This window comes from Pelecanus crispus, chromosome 7, assembly GCF_030463565.1.
Source record: "Pelecanus crispus isolate bPelCri1 chromosome 7, bPelCri1.pri, whole genome shotgun sequence".
In the NCBI taxonomy this organism is placed as follows: Eukaryota; Metazoa; Chordata; class Aves; order Pelecaniformes; family Pelecanidae; genus Pelecanus; species Pelecanus crispus.
Window position 1 is genome coordinate 25785950 of NC_134649.1, and position 14443 is coordinate 25800392.

The window sequence follows — 14443 nt, forward strand, 5'->3', positions numbered from 1 at the left end:
GCAGCTGTTGGGAGACTGCAGTTCTTCACTTGCCTGGAATTTTCCTCTCACTGGCCCATCTGCCACCCTGGTACCAGTGACCTTGCAATCATCAAACAAGCCACGTGCCTCCTTCTTTCCTACCAGGTGTTCAGGCACAAGTGACCTCACAAGCACCTAGTGCTGCCAGGAGCCTACTCCGTCCCAGCAGCTACAGAGACAGAAGTGACCTTAAAATCAAAACGCAAGCCACACGCCTGCTGCTGGCCCAGCAGGCAATGGGGTAGAAGGGAACTCACAAGCACATAGCCCAAAATGTGCGTGCTGCTGCTCATCAGGAACACAAGCGCCGAGCGCAAGCCGTGTTCCTGCAGATGGCCTGTGGAGCCAGACGCGACCTCACAGTCAACATCCAAGCCATCTCCTGGCTTCTGGCCAGTCAGGTACTCAGGTAGCAGGGAGCTCACCTGCAGATACCCATGCCGTCTTCCTGCTGCCAGCTCGTGAAGCACTCGGACAAGGAGGGCTTCTGGAAGAGGAAACTCTGGATTGTCTTTGAAAGGTGACGGCAACTGGCAGAGGTTCCTGAGGCCTGGAGGAAGTCAACGTCACTCGTCTCTTCCAGAAGGGCATGAAGCAGGACCTGGGGAACTGCAGGCTGGCCAGCCTCACCTTGATCCCTGGGAAGGGGAAGGAGCAACCCATCCTGGAAACCCTTTCCAGACAAATGAGGAACAAGAAGGTGATGCTTTTTTTCATTACACTCTTTCCTAGCCCATTTCTGTGTGACTGTGCTCTCCTCTTTTTGCGGGGCTGTGCGTTTGTGTGTGTGTCTGTGTCTGTGTGTGTGAGCTGCTGGCCAGGAAACTTCAGCTTGCATCAAACCAAAATGGGGCACACCAATCCAGGTGTGGCGTCTGCAGTGCCAAGGGAAGGGCAACAGTCCTTTCCCCTCACCTTTCATCAGTGAGCTTGTGTTGGAAAGGAGCTTTCAAGATGACCCACTCTAAGCATGTATCCACCAAACAGGCATGCTTTCACCTGAGCAGGGGCTTGAGGCCTGGTCCCCACCCAACCAGCCAGGAGCTCTCACAGCTGAGCCTCCCAGGAGAGGACAGTGAGAGTGCCAGCACTGGTGAGAAGATTCCAGGGTTATGGGTTAAGCTCTGGAGGTGGACGGGAGGTAAACAGCAGGATTAGGAGTGAAGGCTGCCTGCGGGATTTGCAGTGGCCAAGCTGTGCTAGGACACAGGCAGATGGAGCCAGACTCTCCTGAGAGGTGCACTGCAAAAGGGCAAGAGGCAACAATCACAAGTTGCAGCAAGGGAAATTGTGGTGGGAAAAGAAGTGACGGGGGCACGGTGTGGACCTGGACGAGCTGCTCAAGAGACAGGGACCTCTCCGACAGTGGCAGTGTTCAGAAGTCGACAGGAGCCTTCTGAGGCAACTGGGAAGCTTGGTCTGCTCGGAGCAGGAGGTTGGCCCAGAGAACCTCCAGCAGTACCAGCCATCCCACATTATTCTGGGGCGCACTGGGTCTCATGGGCCCCTGAGGAGCCACTGAAAGGCAAGGCCTTGGAAGGCAGCAGCGGCACGAGATTGCACAGAAGTACCAGCTGTTTTGGGAATGGTAGCTGAGGAAAGACCTGTGGAAATGCCCTTGAGGAAAGCGGCACATTGGGGCTATAAGCTCTGTTATCCGTGGCACGCCTGAGACCAGGGCACCGTGTCCACTGAAGTCCACAGCACGATGACTCATGTTTGCCTGGAGTTCAGGGTTTTTCCCAACTCTTCCGCATCATGATGACTCCCAGGTTCTCTGGGAGACTGATCCAACGTCCCTTTGTAGCTTGAAATGCATGGAATGGGCCACCCCATCCCTGAGCCAGGAAAAAAGGCCGTGAACTTCTGGCTCCCTTCCCTGCACCTCTCGTGAAAAGCAGGGCATCCACGCCTCTGGCGTCTGAGATGAACTTGCTGAGCAAAACAGGCCAGTTTGGGTGTGGGTCTCTTTCAGGTAAGGATGCGGGCATCTCTTTGGTCACAAAACCAGACTGTGGTAGAGCCTGATGAGAATAAGCAAGGTCCTTGTGGCCATCACTCCTGCCTGCAGGGGGCTTCCCTCCAGCCCACCATGGTCTCTCCTTGCCACTGAGCTTGGCCACATCCCTGGAGAGTTGCGTCTCTTCTCCCATATGGGATTGTGCAGTCTTGACCTTCTGCCTGAACTTACCCACAGTCTTGTGTGTGTCTATGACTACCCGTGGGGAGAAATGTCTCTCCGGGTTAGCCTGAGGACCTGTGCTGAAAGCTCTTGAGAGCTGACTTGAGGTGCCCTTCATGGTTGAATGTCACCATGATTCATGGACAAGCTCACCGTGAAGAGGGCAAAGTGACAAAGGCAATCCATACAGTGGAAAACCTACTTAAAATCTCTGCACAGCTAGCCTGAGACCTCGGAGTTACTTGGCCTTTTGAAACTGGGACATAGATGAATCATTTCAACGTTCGATAGTATTGAAAAGGGAGTACAACATTTCAGATGAAAGAGGCAAAGGCTTAATTGCCAGCGAGGCCTTGCAAGCGGCAGCTACTAGGTGTTTAGATGCTTCATGAGCAAGGAATGCTTGTGGCCCCCCCCAGGGCTCTGGGACACAGTATAAAAGCCTGCGCGGCTCCAGGCTCTGTATCGCCCTCTCTTGCTTCCCTTTCCTCGAGGAACGAGGTAAGCCTGAGTCCGCTCCATCTCTCCCTGCGGGCTGAACTGCTGTCACGGTGGCTACTCAGGTTGATACTTGGGCTGCCTCAGCTTGGCCCTGCAATGGAAATGTTCAAGGGCTGTCACCTCTTTCCCATTTGAACATGGTGGCTGGGGAGAGCTGGGAAGAGGGGGACTCTCTGAAGCAGAAAGAGGTCAATGGGGCTTAGGTGCAGGAAGCTCTGCCACCAGAATTGCTGCCTTAGGCAGATGGTCTCTAACCAAATGGCCAAGTGCATCCAGCGCCTTCTTCAATGCAGCAATGCTCCTTCTGGAGATGGGGGTATGATCGGTCTTTCCACAGGTGCTTTAAATCCACTGTGCTGGGTCCTGTCCCAAAAGTGGGTCAGCCTTCCTGCGCTGTGCAGCTCAGAGGGCACAAGGAGGGCTGTGGGAGCTGTGGGCACAGTGCCTGTTCTTAAAAGAAAGAGTGTCCACTGGGAGAGCTAGGGAAAAGAAAGAGAGACTGATACTGAGGTTTGTGCTCCCTGCCTGCTCTGTGTTTCAGCTTTGCCTCCCTCACCGAGAGATGTCTTGCTTCAGACCCTGTCTTCCACGCCCCTGTGGCCCCTCTGGCCCAACCCCACTTGCAAGCAGCTGCAGCGAGCCCTGTGTCGCCCGCTGCGCTGACTCGACAGTGGCCATCGAGGCCTCCCCGGTGGTGGTGACCCTGCCGGGCCCCATCCTCACCTCTTTCCCTCAGAGCACAGCCGTGGGATCCTCCCTGTCAGCTGCTGTTGGGAGCTCCCTCAGCGTCGGCGGGGTTCCCATCTCTTCTGGGGGCTCCCTTGGTCTGGGGGGGGCAGGGCTGTGTCTGCCTCCCCCGCGCTGCAGCCTCAACTGCTGAAGCCGGCGGATCATCCCCTTTGGAGCAGAAAGGAAGACGGGGACTTTGCAGCAGGAGCGTGCCTACTGCTCCAGACGGGCTGGGTGTCCTCTTCCCACCTGGCGGGAGGCACCTGTGCACACTGCTCCTCGCTGTACAGCAGGCCTCGCCATGCCTCCTCTGGCTCTGCTCTGCACTGCTCGAGAAAGGGCTCGTTCTCTGCTGCTTTGCTGAACCTCCTGCTGATGCGGGCAGGGTGCCGGAGTTAGGGACTGCTCTTGGTGGGCTGGGATTGCCACCAGGTAGAGCAGAATGGGAAAAGGCAAGCGCTTTGTGTGGAGCTCGTTGTTGGGAAATGGGCCATGCTCTGTGCCTCCCTGAACCCTGCAGATGAGTTTCTTGGTCTCTGTTCTGCGCCACCGCATTTCCTCCTTCTCATTAAAGACTTTGTGCAGCATAGCTGGAGACTTGTGGTGGTTTGTTCTCCTCCTCCCCCCTCAGCTGGCCACGTGCTCTGCAAGGAAGAGGGAGAATGAGCCCTCTCCCATGGCATGAATTGTACCCACAAGCATGGAGCACTGCCGGCTGTGGGTCGAGCTCCCTAGGTGACAGCAGAGGATCAAAAATGAACGAGCGGGCAAAAGAGAGACAGAAAATCCTCAGAGAAATGGAGAGAGCAATGGTCAGGGGTGGAAATAAAGGCAATGGCGCACACACGGTAACCCTGTTTTTCTGTGAGTGCCGTTCAAAGATGGGAAACGGTTGCCAGTCCCAGGGCTGGGAGCGCAGGAAAGGAAGGAAGATCGGCGTGCATTAAACAGTTGACCCAAGAGCAAGGCTGTTACCGTGTAAACATGCTGAGGAAAGCCGGAGGGAGCCAAAAGCTGGAGGTCCCACTGAGATCTGAATCTCAGATCACTGGATTCAGAGTCCAGGGTGCTCACCATTACACCATGGGACCTGCTGGACAGATGCTGTCTTTCCCCTGTGGCCACCCTTGCCGAGCCATATGCTCCCGGCTGAGCCTGGCACTCTCTCCGTCTCCTTGGCCGTCACCATGTGCAGCCTTCCTCCGGGTCCAGCGGGCACTCTCTACTCAAAGGGACTTTCAAGGGAGTGGCAGAGCTCTTTGCACAAGCAGGGCATGCCCTCTCTTACAAGACCCAGGCTGATAACTTGTGAGAATCTTGCTTTCGCATACTTAGACCTGGTTATGAAGTTTCCAGCAGAACGTCTTCAGCACTGCACCTCACAGAGTACATTCACGACCCAGCCATCGGTGGTTCGATGCTTGCACTTGTGGTCTCTGCTGCTGCCTCCCTTCACCCCTGTGTTGGACAGCCTGTCAATCTGCCTGGGTAAGTTATTGCCTCTCCTGTTTCTCACCTTGTAGCTCATACTAAGCAGCCTTTACCCAGACACACTTACCCAGACGTTCAACAGAGGGAAGAGCTGGCAGAAGGACCCAAAGCAGCTTGTTATGGGTTGCACGAGCTGGACTGCCTTCCTCTGCTGGGACAGTCCTGGCTGACCTCCAACCCGTGTCCTTTCTTCCAGGACACGCTGGCCCCTTCTGCCCCAAAGCGGGGCTCACCGCCTCAGTGAGAACGCCGTTTTCTCTCCCGAGGCTGCTCCAAACTCAGAGAGCTACATTTCACTGGTGGCCTGAGGGAGCTTTCCCTCATGCCCTGGGACCGCCACACTGCCTGCCCAAGAAGGGTCCACGCACACGGCGGGGAAAAGCTGCACTGCTGCTATCCTCCTTGTGCCAAGGTTTGAGTCTGTGTGTTGAGAGCAGGGCCCTTCCTCCCAGCAGCCTGACGGGAGGAAACATACGTGGGGACACCCTACGGGATCGCAGACTTAGCCTGGGACACTGAGGACACAGCCACCTGGAACCTTTGGATTGCCTGAAGCACGGGGCTGGCATCCGGTACTTCTGAACCCACCGGACAGACCATGGTGCCATGCGCAAGCCTAAGATGCCAAATGGTAGGTTACATTCAGAGAGGGCATGAGAAACAACACCCAGTCGCTGGAGAAGGGTTAGATCTCTACAGAGTCACAACTCTGAGAGCGTGTCCCGGAGAAGCAGCATTGCTGAGGGCTTTCCTCATCCATCCCTGGGATCTGCAGGACCCAGCAGGGTGGGAGGAGCGTCTGGGAGCGGCAAGAGCTGAAGGTCTTGCAGCGAGGTGGAGGGACCCCCGTGCTGGGGCTTGAGCAGAGGAAAAGGGGCAGCCCTTTCCCATGCAGATGCTGTGGCGCTGCAGGAGGACGGATGTCCCTTCTGGGGCTGAGACAGCGTCTCTCCAAGCAATGGAGGGTGCTCCTGGGGCTCTGCTGGTCTCACCCAGCACTTGAGGAGAAAGGATTCTGGGCCAGTGCAGGCAGCTTCCTTGCTCAGGGCATTTTGTCCTTGGTTTCCTTCCTGGCAGCACTGCCCTGGCTGGGTCTGCTTTTGCCCCCGACCTCTTTGCTTCCCCAAGGTCATGGTAACTGCTCGTACCACAGGAGCCTCCGATGCTGCTCCTCCCTGCGGGACACTGCGGGGAGGATGCTTTGCGCCCGCCTTACAGGCTTCACTGGGAGCCAGAGATGTCCCAGAGCTCCCCAGCACCTGGGAGCTGCAGCTCAGGCCAGGCTGGCCCACACAGGAGGCCAGGCCACTCCTGGGTCCTGCGCTCCCGAGGTCTTTCTGGCTGAGGGTAGGCCTTGGCAAGCCAGAGAGCCACCTTCACACAGCGGAGGACTGCACTCGGGTGCCCCCTCACATTCTCTTCTCCAGGCTGAACAAACCCAGCTCCCGCAGCATCTCCCTCAATCACCACGTGCTCCGGCATGCTCTGATACCACCTTGTGCGTGTCCCCTCTTCCTCTTCCTGTGTCCACGGGAAAACCTCTTCTGTGGCTCACACTTCCTGACCGTGGAGCTTCTGAAAAATGCCACCAGCGCTCATGCAACCTGTGCTGGGATGGCGTCAGCAGTGTTGGAGCGATGCGATGTGCCTGCTGGCCTCTTACTGGTGGGCCTTTACTCCCACCCGCCCCTCTTCCCACTGGTGCTGTCCATGTTTGCTGGTGAGGAACTGGCAGTTCAGGGAAACTTTCTGGCTTGAAATCCTGCTGGTCAACGCCACATCCTGGATCGGCACCTGTAGAACGTGCCACTGGGCCCGAAAGAGGGAAGGATGCATCTCAGGGGCTCTCCAGCTTGAGGAGCAGAGGGCAGGGGATCTCCCTGGTGACTAATGAGAGGGGAAAGTTGCCCCAGTCTCCAAGAAAGGGGAAGAACCAAGGAAAGGCGACGATAAACCGGAGCAAGTTCGGCAGAGGATCCCTAGGATCCCTGGTCAGGGGCCAGGGGCTTTGGCCTCATGAGGAGAGCCTGGGGACGCAAGGCTTGCTTAGGTGGGAGAAGACAATGCTTTGCGGGCATCTCATAGAGGCCTCCCAGTGCCCACAAGGCCGTTCCCGCAATGGCCGGAGGATGAGAGCTGGTGGTCAGAAATTGAACAGGCAGCTTGTGACCGGCTACACGGGTAAAAAGGATCGCCCTGAGGGTGCGTAAGCATGGGAACAGGGCTCCAGAGAGGCTGTGAAGTGCCTGTCCTCAAGGTATTTTAGGACCCAAAAGGACAAAGCACTGATCATTTGGTGTGAGCCTGCTTGATGATGCAATGCAGGCGGAGGCACTCTCACTCCCTGAAATGCCTTCAAAGCGGAAGGTGGTTCTGGAAGCAGGGAGAGAGGACTTTGCTGGCGAATGTTTGAAGGAAGTCCAAAGAGCAACATTTTTTAGGCAAGAGGCATGCAGAGCGTGAGCTTTGTCCTCGTTGACAGGAACTGGGACTTACAACAAGACCTGGTCAGCAGGCGGAGGAGTGACCCCAGAGGGGCAAGGGGCCTCCACCTAAGAGGGGGAAGGAGGCCAAGAGAGAGAAGCCATGCAGGAGGCCACCAAGAGAGAGGTGGCCTGTCAGGAGTGGGACTCGAACCCACGTCTCCCAGGGAGACTGCAACCTGAATGCAGCGCCTTAGACCGCTCGGCCATCCTGACCTCCTCCTCCTGCTGCTGCTGCTGCCGCCACTGCTGCTGCTGCTGCTGCCGCCAGCCTCCTCCTGGCGCTGCTGCAGGGGGAGCTGGCTCCTGGGAGCACCCTTGCCCTGATCCCACCACGGGCTGCTGACAGGCGACCACAGCACCTCCGGGCATGTCAGACCACCCACTACCCAGCACACGGGCAGCATCTCACAAGGCCAAGGCACTCCTTCATGGCGGCAAGCAAAGGAACCGTCAGCAAATGGTGGCTCTGCACATGCCAACATCCCGTCAAGGGCAAAGCAATGGTTTTCAGCTCTGGACGTAGGCAGTGTGACGGCAAGATGGTGTCAGGGTGGGCATTTCAGTAGGGAACAGAGCATGCGCGGTCACCATCCCCCTCTTCCTAACTCCACCAGCTTGGAGCACTGCTATTGACAGAGTGGGAGTCTGTAAATACTGTGCTAACACAAACCCCACATAGAACCCCAGTGCCCAGAACGGTAGGAGAAAGCAGAAGAGAGCAGAAAGGACAAGAACCAAGGAAAGGCGACGATAAACCATCCCTGGCAGTGTTCAAAAAACGGGTAGATGTGGCACTTCGGGACATGGTTTAGTCTAGTCTACCCTTGATTGGTTTAGTGTGGACTTGGTAGTGTAGGTTAATGGTTGGACTGGATGATCTTAAAGGTCTTTTTCAACCTAAACGATTCTATGATTCTGTGATTCTATGAGAGCCTGGGGACGCAAGGCTTGCTTAGGTGGGAGAAGACAATGCTTTGCGGGCGTCTCATAGAGGCTTCCCAGTGCCCACAAGGACGTTCCTGCAATGGCCAGAGAATGAGAGCTGGTGGTCAGAAATTGAACGGGCAGCTTGTGACTGGCTACACGGGACTGCCCAGGGTTGGAGCAGGACACTGGACAAACCGGGACGGAGCTCCAGGCGTGGACTCTGCACAGACCGGTGGTATGGCGTGGGGTTCGAGGGACCTGCTGGTGTGCTTATGGGAGGGAGGGAGGAAGAGAGAGGGAGGGAGGGAGGGAGGGAGGACATCTGTGTGTCCAATACTGATCTCCACTCCCAAGCAGCCAGAGAGGAAGAAAAGGATCAGGCCGTCTCTCTTATTTCATGCCTGCGTGAGTGCTGGTGGTGGTTCTGAGGGTGCTCACAACGGCACTGCTCCCCACCTGCGTTCATACCTGTGCCAGCTGTGCGCGTGCTATGCAAGCGTACGTGCGTTTGTGTGTATGTACCTGTGATGGTGTAAGCATAGCTAACAGCCAAACACCCACCCAGCTGCTCACTCCTTTCCCCACCTTCAGTGGTATGTGAGGCATAGAAAACAGGATGACAAAGCTTGCGTGTCAAGATAAACACAGGGACAGGGCTTAGCAAAAACGGTTGCGGGCAGAACAGGCTCGACCTGGGGGAAATACATTTTTTGCCAATTAAAACAGATTGACGCAGTGAGAAACAAAAAGACAAACATAAAACGGCGCCTTTCCTCTCCCCTGTGTGCAGGCTCAACTTTGCTCCTTCACACCAGACTCCCTTACCCGCCCAAGCGGGATGCATCTTCCCTCTGCTCTTTCCCACTCGGTTTCTTCCTTCCTCCTCTCTCTGTCTGGTGTCTTCTGCCCTTTCTGGAACATGTTTTCACAGAGGGGCTGCAAACTTTGATGATGGCTCGGCTGTGTCGTGCGGTGAGCGCACCGTGGAGCTGGAACTGGCTGTGTCTGACACAGGGCAGCTCCTTACCTCTTCTCACAGAGGCCACCCTGCAGCACCCCCTAACCCCTCCACTACCAAAACCTTGCGATACGTAGCCGACGCAGTGCCCGCTGGGAATACCATAGGGCGTAATACTGAGCTAACACAGGTCTCCACCTGCCCCAGACGGCGGCACATTCACTCTGTCCCGGCTAACGTGTGGTTGCATGATGTGCCCTTTGGTTGAATTAAAAAGGCCCAGCAACCAGCCTGCATTTCTTCTTAGGCACTGGATATTGTCCATGTACTTGTACACTTGTCTAGTATTAGCTCAGCAATCGGAGAGTGAAAAGCAGGCAATGCTAGGGTAACGATTATTATTCCTATTGTATAATGTGCAAATAGGCCAGGTGGATCATTTCTAGCCCAGGTTTCTTGCTCTACGTAACTTGGTCGGATATCAGCATCTGCCACGTTCCATGCTGCATGCCCGTAAGTAATTTGTCTTGCAGGACTCTACCCACTGCCGGTTCGTGGGCTAAAATCTGCCCTGTGCTGCTACTGGTTTGGGTGGTGGATGATTGCTTTGGTGAATCCCCGCGCCAGCACGGATGAATGATGACGTACGTCTGACCAGGACGTACCTTCCCGTACATACACGGGGGGCACCATTGTCTTTCAGCTGCCATTTTCTTATCAAACACCATAAGCAAGATGTTTTCATACTGCTCTGTGATTGGCTGACAGCCATTTCTTGACCCCGTCATACCCACCTGCTCTCAGGCAGACCTGTGGCTGCCTGCCAGGACCAGCCAACCCTACCCGTGTACCCAGAAGCACATCAGGCCAAGGAAGCCCCCACTCACTAAACACGGGAAGAGGCAACTTTTGACAGCACCGTTCCCCATGGGTTCCCATATTGCTTTGTGATTGCCTGACGGCCGTTTTTGATGCCGTCACGCCTGCATGTTGAAAACAGAGATCTCCCTCTGATGGATTTTCCACTTCCTTTGGACCAAGAAGTTTTTGGATATAAAAGATATACCATGCAGCGGTATCCACTGTGGAATGAAGACGGGCACCTAGCATAAGCAATATTCCTGTGGATGGCCCATCGCCTGCAGAGCCAGAGGTGACCTCACAGTCAACATCCAAGCCATCTTCTGGCTTCTGGCCCGTCAGGTACTCAGGTAGCCGGGAGCTCACCTGCAGATACCCATGCCGTCTTCCTGCTGCCAGCCCACGGAAGCGCTCAGACACAGAGGACTTCTGGAAGAGGGCACTCTCGATTGTTTTTGAAGGGCCATGGCAACTGAAATGTCGCGGCCTGGCGAGGGAAGGAGCAGCTCATTCTGGAGCTCCATCATGGCTGCTCTCCATGCCACAAACTTCACAGATGGCTCAGTGATGTGGAGGCAGCTGGAACCAGCTGTGTCTGGCACAGGACAGCCTCTTAGCTCTTCTCACAGAGGCCACCCTGCAGCACCCCCTCTCCCCTCCACTCCCAACACCTAGAGCAGTGTGGGTTAAAACTTGCTGGGAGAGGCAGCAGCTGTCAGGAGCAGGGGGGAAGGGGGAAAAAAAAAAAAGAAAAAAGGCGGAGGGGAGGCGGAAAAAGGAAATGGCACTAGCAGAGGATGGTTTCGATCCATCGACCTCTGGGTTATGGGCCCAGCACGCTTCCGCTGCGCCACTCTGCTCCCCCCAGCACCTCTGCTGGGACCTCCCACAGCCCTGCCTGATGCTCCCTGGCCCTGCCAGCACCAGCGCTCGTGCTCACGACTCTTTCCCTTCCTCTATCCTGTGCCCTTGCCCAGGCAGGAAAAATGTCTCCCTGGAAAGCTCAGTGGCAGTGGGCCTGGGGCGCGAAGCGCAAGGGCCTTGCTTTGTCCCTCTCCCCACGTCTCCTGCCCATAACCCTGGATCGGGACTTTCTCTTTGGTCACCCGAGCTGGCTCTGCAGGCGCTGAATTCAGGAAACCCCGGAGCGCGGGGGCAGCCTTGTTGCTTTGCGGGGCAGAGAGGAGAGGAGCTGCTCTCCAGCCAGCTCGTGAGGGCTGCGACCCAGCTCGGAAGTCCAGCTCCCAGGGGGAGCTGCGCGACTGTGTCTGGCATACAAGTCAGTTCTTTGCTGGCCAAGGAGGGAGACAAGGACGCTCAGCATAGAATTGCCAATGGAAATAATTCTCCCATTGTAGCTGTGCGCATAGCGGTGCCCCAGCCCAATGCATGGAGGAGCCCGATCTAGAGGATGGCAGGGTTTATATATGTTTACAACACAGTTGTGTCAACGGATCAAATTACTCACCTTAAGGGGCGGGCTAATCAGTTACCATTGCTCGCAAAATCAGTATGTGCTTCTCCCCGGCAGGTGGTGTGGACGTATGGTCACTGGGGTGTTTATCTCCATTGCTCTAAACCAATGTCCCGGGCAGGTGGAGAGAGTTTATACTAGATTCAGGTCAATTGCTGTTCTGGCCGTGGTTATATGGCTGGGGGTTTCTTGAAGACAAATCTCTTTACTGTTTTGTCATCTGTATGGGATGTTCTCGGCCAGTGAGAACCGGTTTGGGTTTGGTCTTTGGGTCACATTGACCCTGAGGCAAAAGTGCATAGTCCTAGGCAGTGCTCGTTCTTCTAGCCAAGTTGTTTAGCAGTTAGTGCCTTGCATTTCACGCCGGCTCGGAGGGCATTGCCCTGCCCGTGCTGCGCTGCGCTGCGCTGCGCTGCGCTCCCCCACAGCTCCCTCCTGGCGCAGCCCTGCCCTTGCTGCTCCCCGCCAGCCGAGGGCTGCCCCCGCCACCATGCGGGGTGCCAAAGAGCCAGAGAAACCCCGCCTCTCCGTGCCTGCTGCCATTCCTTTCCTGCCCAACACTGCTGCGGGTGGAGGTGGTTCCCAGTCAGCCTAGGGCAGGGCTGGCCCAGCCGGACTGGGTGCTGGCCAGTCTTAAATGCTGCAAGGCATCCCAGGAAGGCTCTGGGCAGCCTGAGGTTTTAGACCCTGTTGGTGAGGGCGAGGGATGAGGTGGCACTGCTGACGCCTGCATTTCTGGGCTTGTGTTTGCTGGTTCCCTCTCCCATCCACAGGTCAGAGCATGCAACAACCAGGCAGACGAGACAAAAGCAGAAGCGGGATGGGGTGTGGGTGCAGGTATGAGCGTGGGGAGTGTGGCTGCAGCCTTGCCTGCCACAGGGGCAGAGAATTGGGCTGCAGATCAAAAGGTCCCTGGCTCAGCTCCAGCTGCTCTCTCCATTGCCCCTTTCCTTCTTCATCCATGCCTCCAACCTCTCTGAGCACCTTTTGACCTTGCGCTGCTTCCGCCACCCTCAGTGGCATGGCTGCGGCGGGGATCAGACCATGCACCAGCAACGGGCTTTTCTCTCCTTCTCTTTCTCTGGGCTCTCTCTGAATGGGCCCCTCAGGGCTTCCCTTTTCCTTAAGGTGCTGCAACACCCAGGCAGGCTACCAGCAGCCCCTTCTCTGCTGCCGCTCTCTTGGGAGCAGCTGGGCATGGAACTGAAAGAAGCCCTCTGGGAAGCCTCCAGCTCTTTTCTATCCCACCCATCAGGGGCTGTGATGGCAGGGAATGGCCTCCTGATGGCACAGTCACCACCTGGTGAAGCTGGTGCCTTCTCTTCCCCCGACTTGCCTCTTACTCCACACCAGTTTGCCTTTGTGAGACCTAAACTGAGGGGCACTTTGTGAGTGCAAGATCCCAGATCCATGCGGTGTCTTCCCTTCATCTTTAGCAATGACAGCCATCCTGCGGAAGCTGTCGTCGGAGACAAGCTGCTGTAGTCTCAGGTGTAGGGAAGACAGCTGATGGGGCTGTGCTGCTTGGGATGTGTGGCGAGGTCAGTCTCTTTAAGTTCTGCTCAACGAGCAACAACAGTAGACTTCTTTTCATGGCTCCTACTCAGCACTGGTCCATTCTCTTCTGCCAACTTGCCTACCCTGTCAAAGGGAGTAGGATTTCCCATGCATCCAGGAGCTTTGGGGGGGTGGTGGTGGGGGGGGTGTGCGTGCGGCCGGGGAGGGGAGGGGGCAGGGAGCTGGGGGGGACACGAGGACAAGTGCTGCAAGGCAATTGGGTTCTACTGTCTCCCTGGGCACCAGGTACAGTATGGAGCCGAATCCCACAGCTGCAGCCTGGTTAATTGCAGGGAGCCCAAAAGGGGACTGCTCCTCGTAGTTGACAGGATTCGAACCTGCGCAGGGAAAACCCCAATGGATTTCTAGTCCATCGCCTTCACCACTCGGCCACAACTACCTGCTCCAGCCCTCTCTGCCCTGCTGATCACGTGCCCTGTGCAATGACACCTCACTCCCTGGGAGTTTCAGGGCCAGCATTCACTCCTGCAGTTGAGACCTCCGCTGAGTATGACAGGCACCTGGTGCCAGGCTTCCAGAGGCCTTGAGAGGCATAACCGCAGGGGCTACAGCTGCAGCTCCCAGCGCCTTGTCCTCAGCCGGGCATCTGGGATATCCTGCCACGGGGGGGATGGTTTTGCTCCCCGGCTGGTCTCAACTGCTTCCGGGGAAGAAGGGAAGGCAGCTGCGTGGAGACAACCAGGGATGGTGGCAGTTGTGGGGCGGTATATTAGACCGCGCTTTGCTTCTCAAATTTATCTGAGGGGGACTCCAAGGCTGCTGTGACCACTAGGGTGGGGACGCTCCTGCAGCAAAGATGGTGACGTCCCGGCAGCACCTCCAGCCTCTTGGGGACGTAGGGTGGTGTCAACCCTTGAGCAAAGACCACGACTGCCCCGCAGGTTGTTGGTGTGTAGAGGGAACGGTTTGCGAGAGTGGGAGAGATCTACGGAAAGGGCAAGGTGGAGCCTGTCTGAGGAGAAGCGTGGAGGGGCAAAGGGAGAATGAATGGGAGGTGTGGATGACTTGGGGGGAGACAGGAGAGAGCTTGTTTTGGTGGAATAGGTAAGACCAGAGCTTTTTTCCAGCACTGGCAAGCATTGTCCAGTTCCTGAGCATGGACCAAAATGTTAAGTGATCCACAAAAGCCATCATTTCCATCACGAGATGAAAGTAGCTCCGATTCCCTTTTGGCTCTGGAGCAGGAATATTTGGAAAGTAGTTTTGAGGAGTAAGTGTGGAGGTGGTGCATCTGG

At 56.3% G+C, this 14443-nt stretch overlaps 1 protein-coding gene and 3 non-coding genes across 4 annotated transcripts in view; all 4 read right to left on the reverse strand.

The window, feature by feature from the left end:
• Positions 1 to 130: 130 nt before the first annotated feature.
• The window catches only part of LOC142593927 (olfactory receptor 12D1-like), a 35289-nt gene continuing 20976 nt past the window's right edge, over positions 131 to 14443 (reverse strand). The window contains 3 exon segments of the mRNA XM_075714244.1: positions 131 to 190; positions 279 to 571; positions 10459 to 10643. Coding sequence (XP_075570359.1) covers positions 131 to 190; positions 279 to 571; positions 10459 to 10643 — 538 coding nt within the window.
• Positions 7541 to 7623, reverse strand: TRNAL-CAG (transfer RNA leucine (anticodon CAG)). Its single transcript has one exon. It is a non-coding gene; the product is annotated as a tRNA-Leu (tRNA).
• Positions 10945 to 11016, reverse strand: TRNAM-CAU (transfer RNA methionine (anticodon CAU)). The gene has a single exon. It is a non-coding gene; the product is annotated as a tRNA-Met (tRNA).
• TRNAS-AGA (transfer RNA serine (anticodon AGA)) lies at positions 13505 to 13587 on the reverse strand. Its single transcript has one exon. It is a non-coding gene; the product is annotated as a tRNA-Ser (tRNA).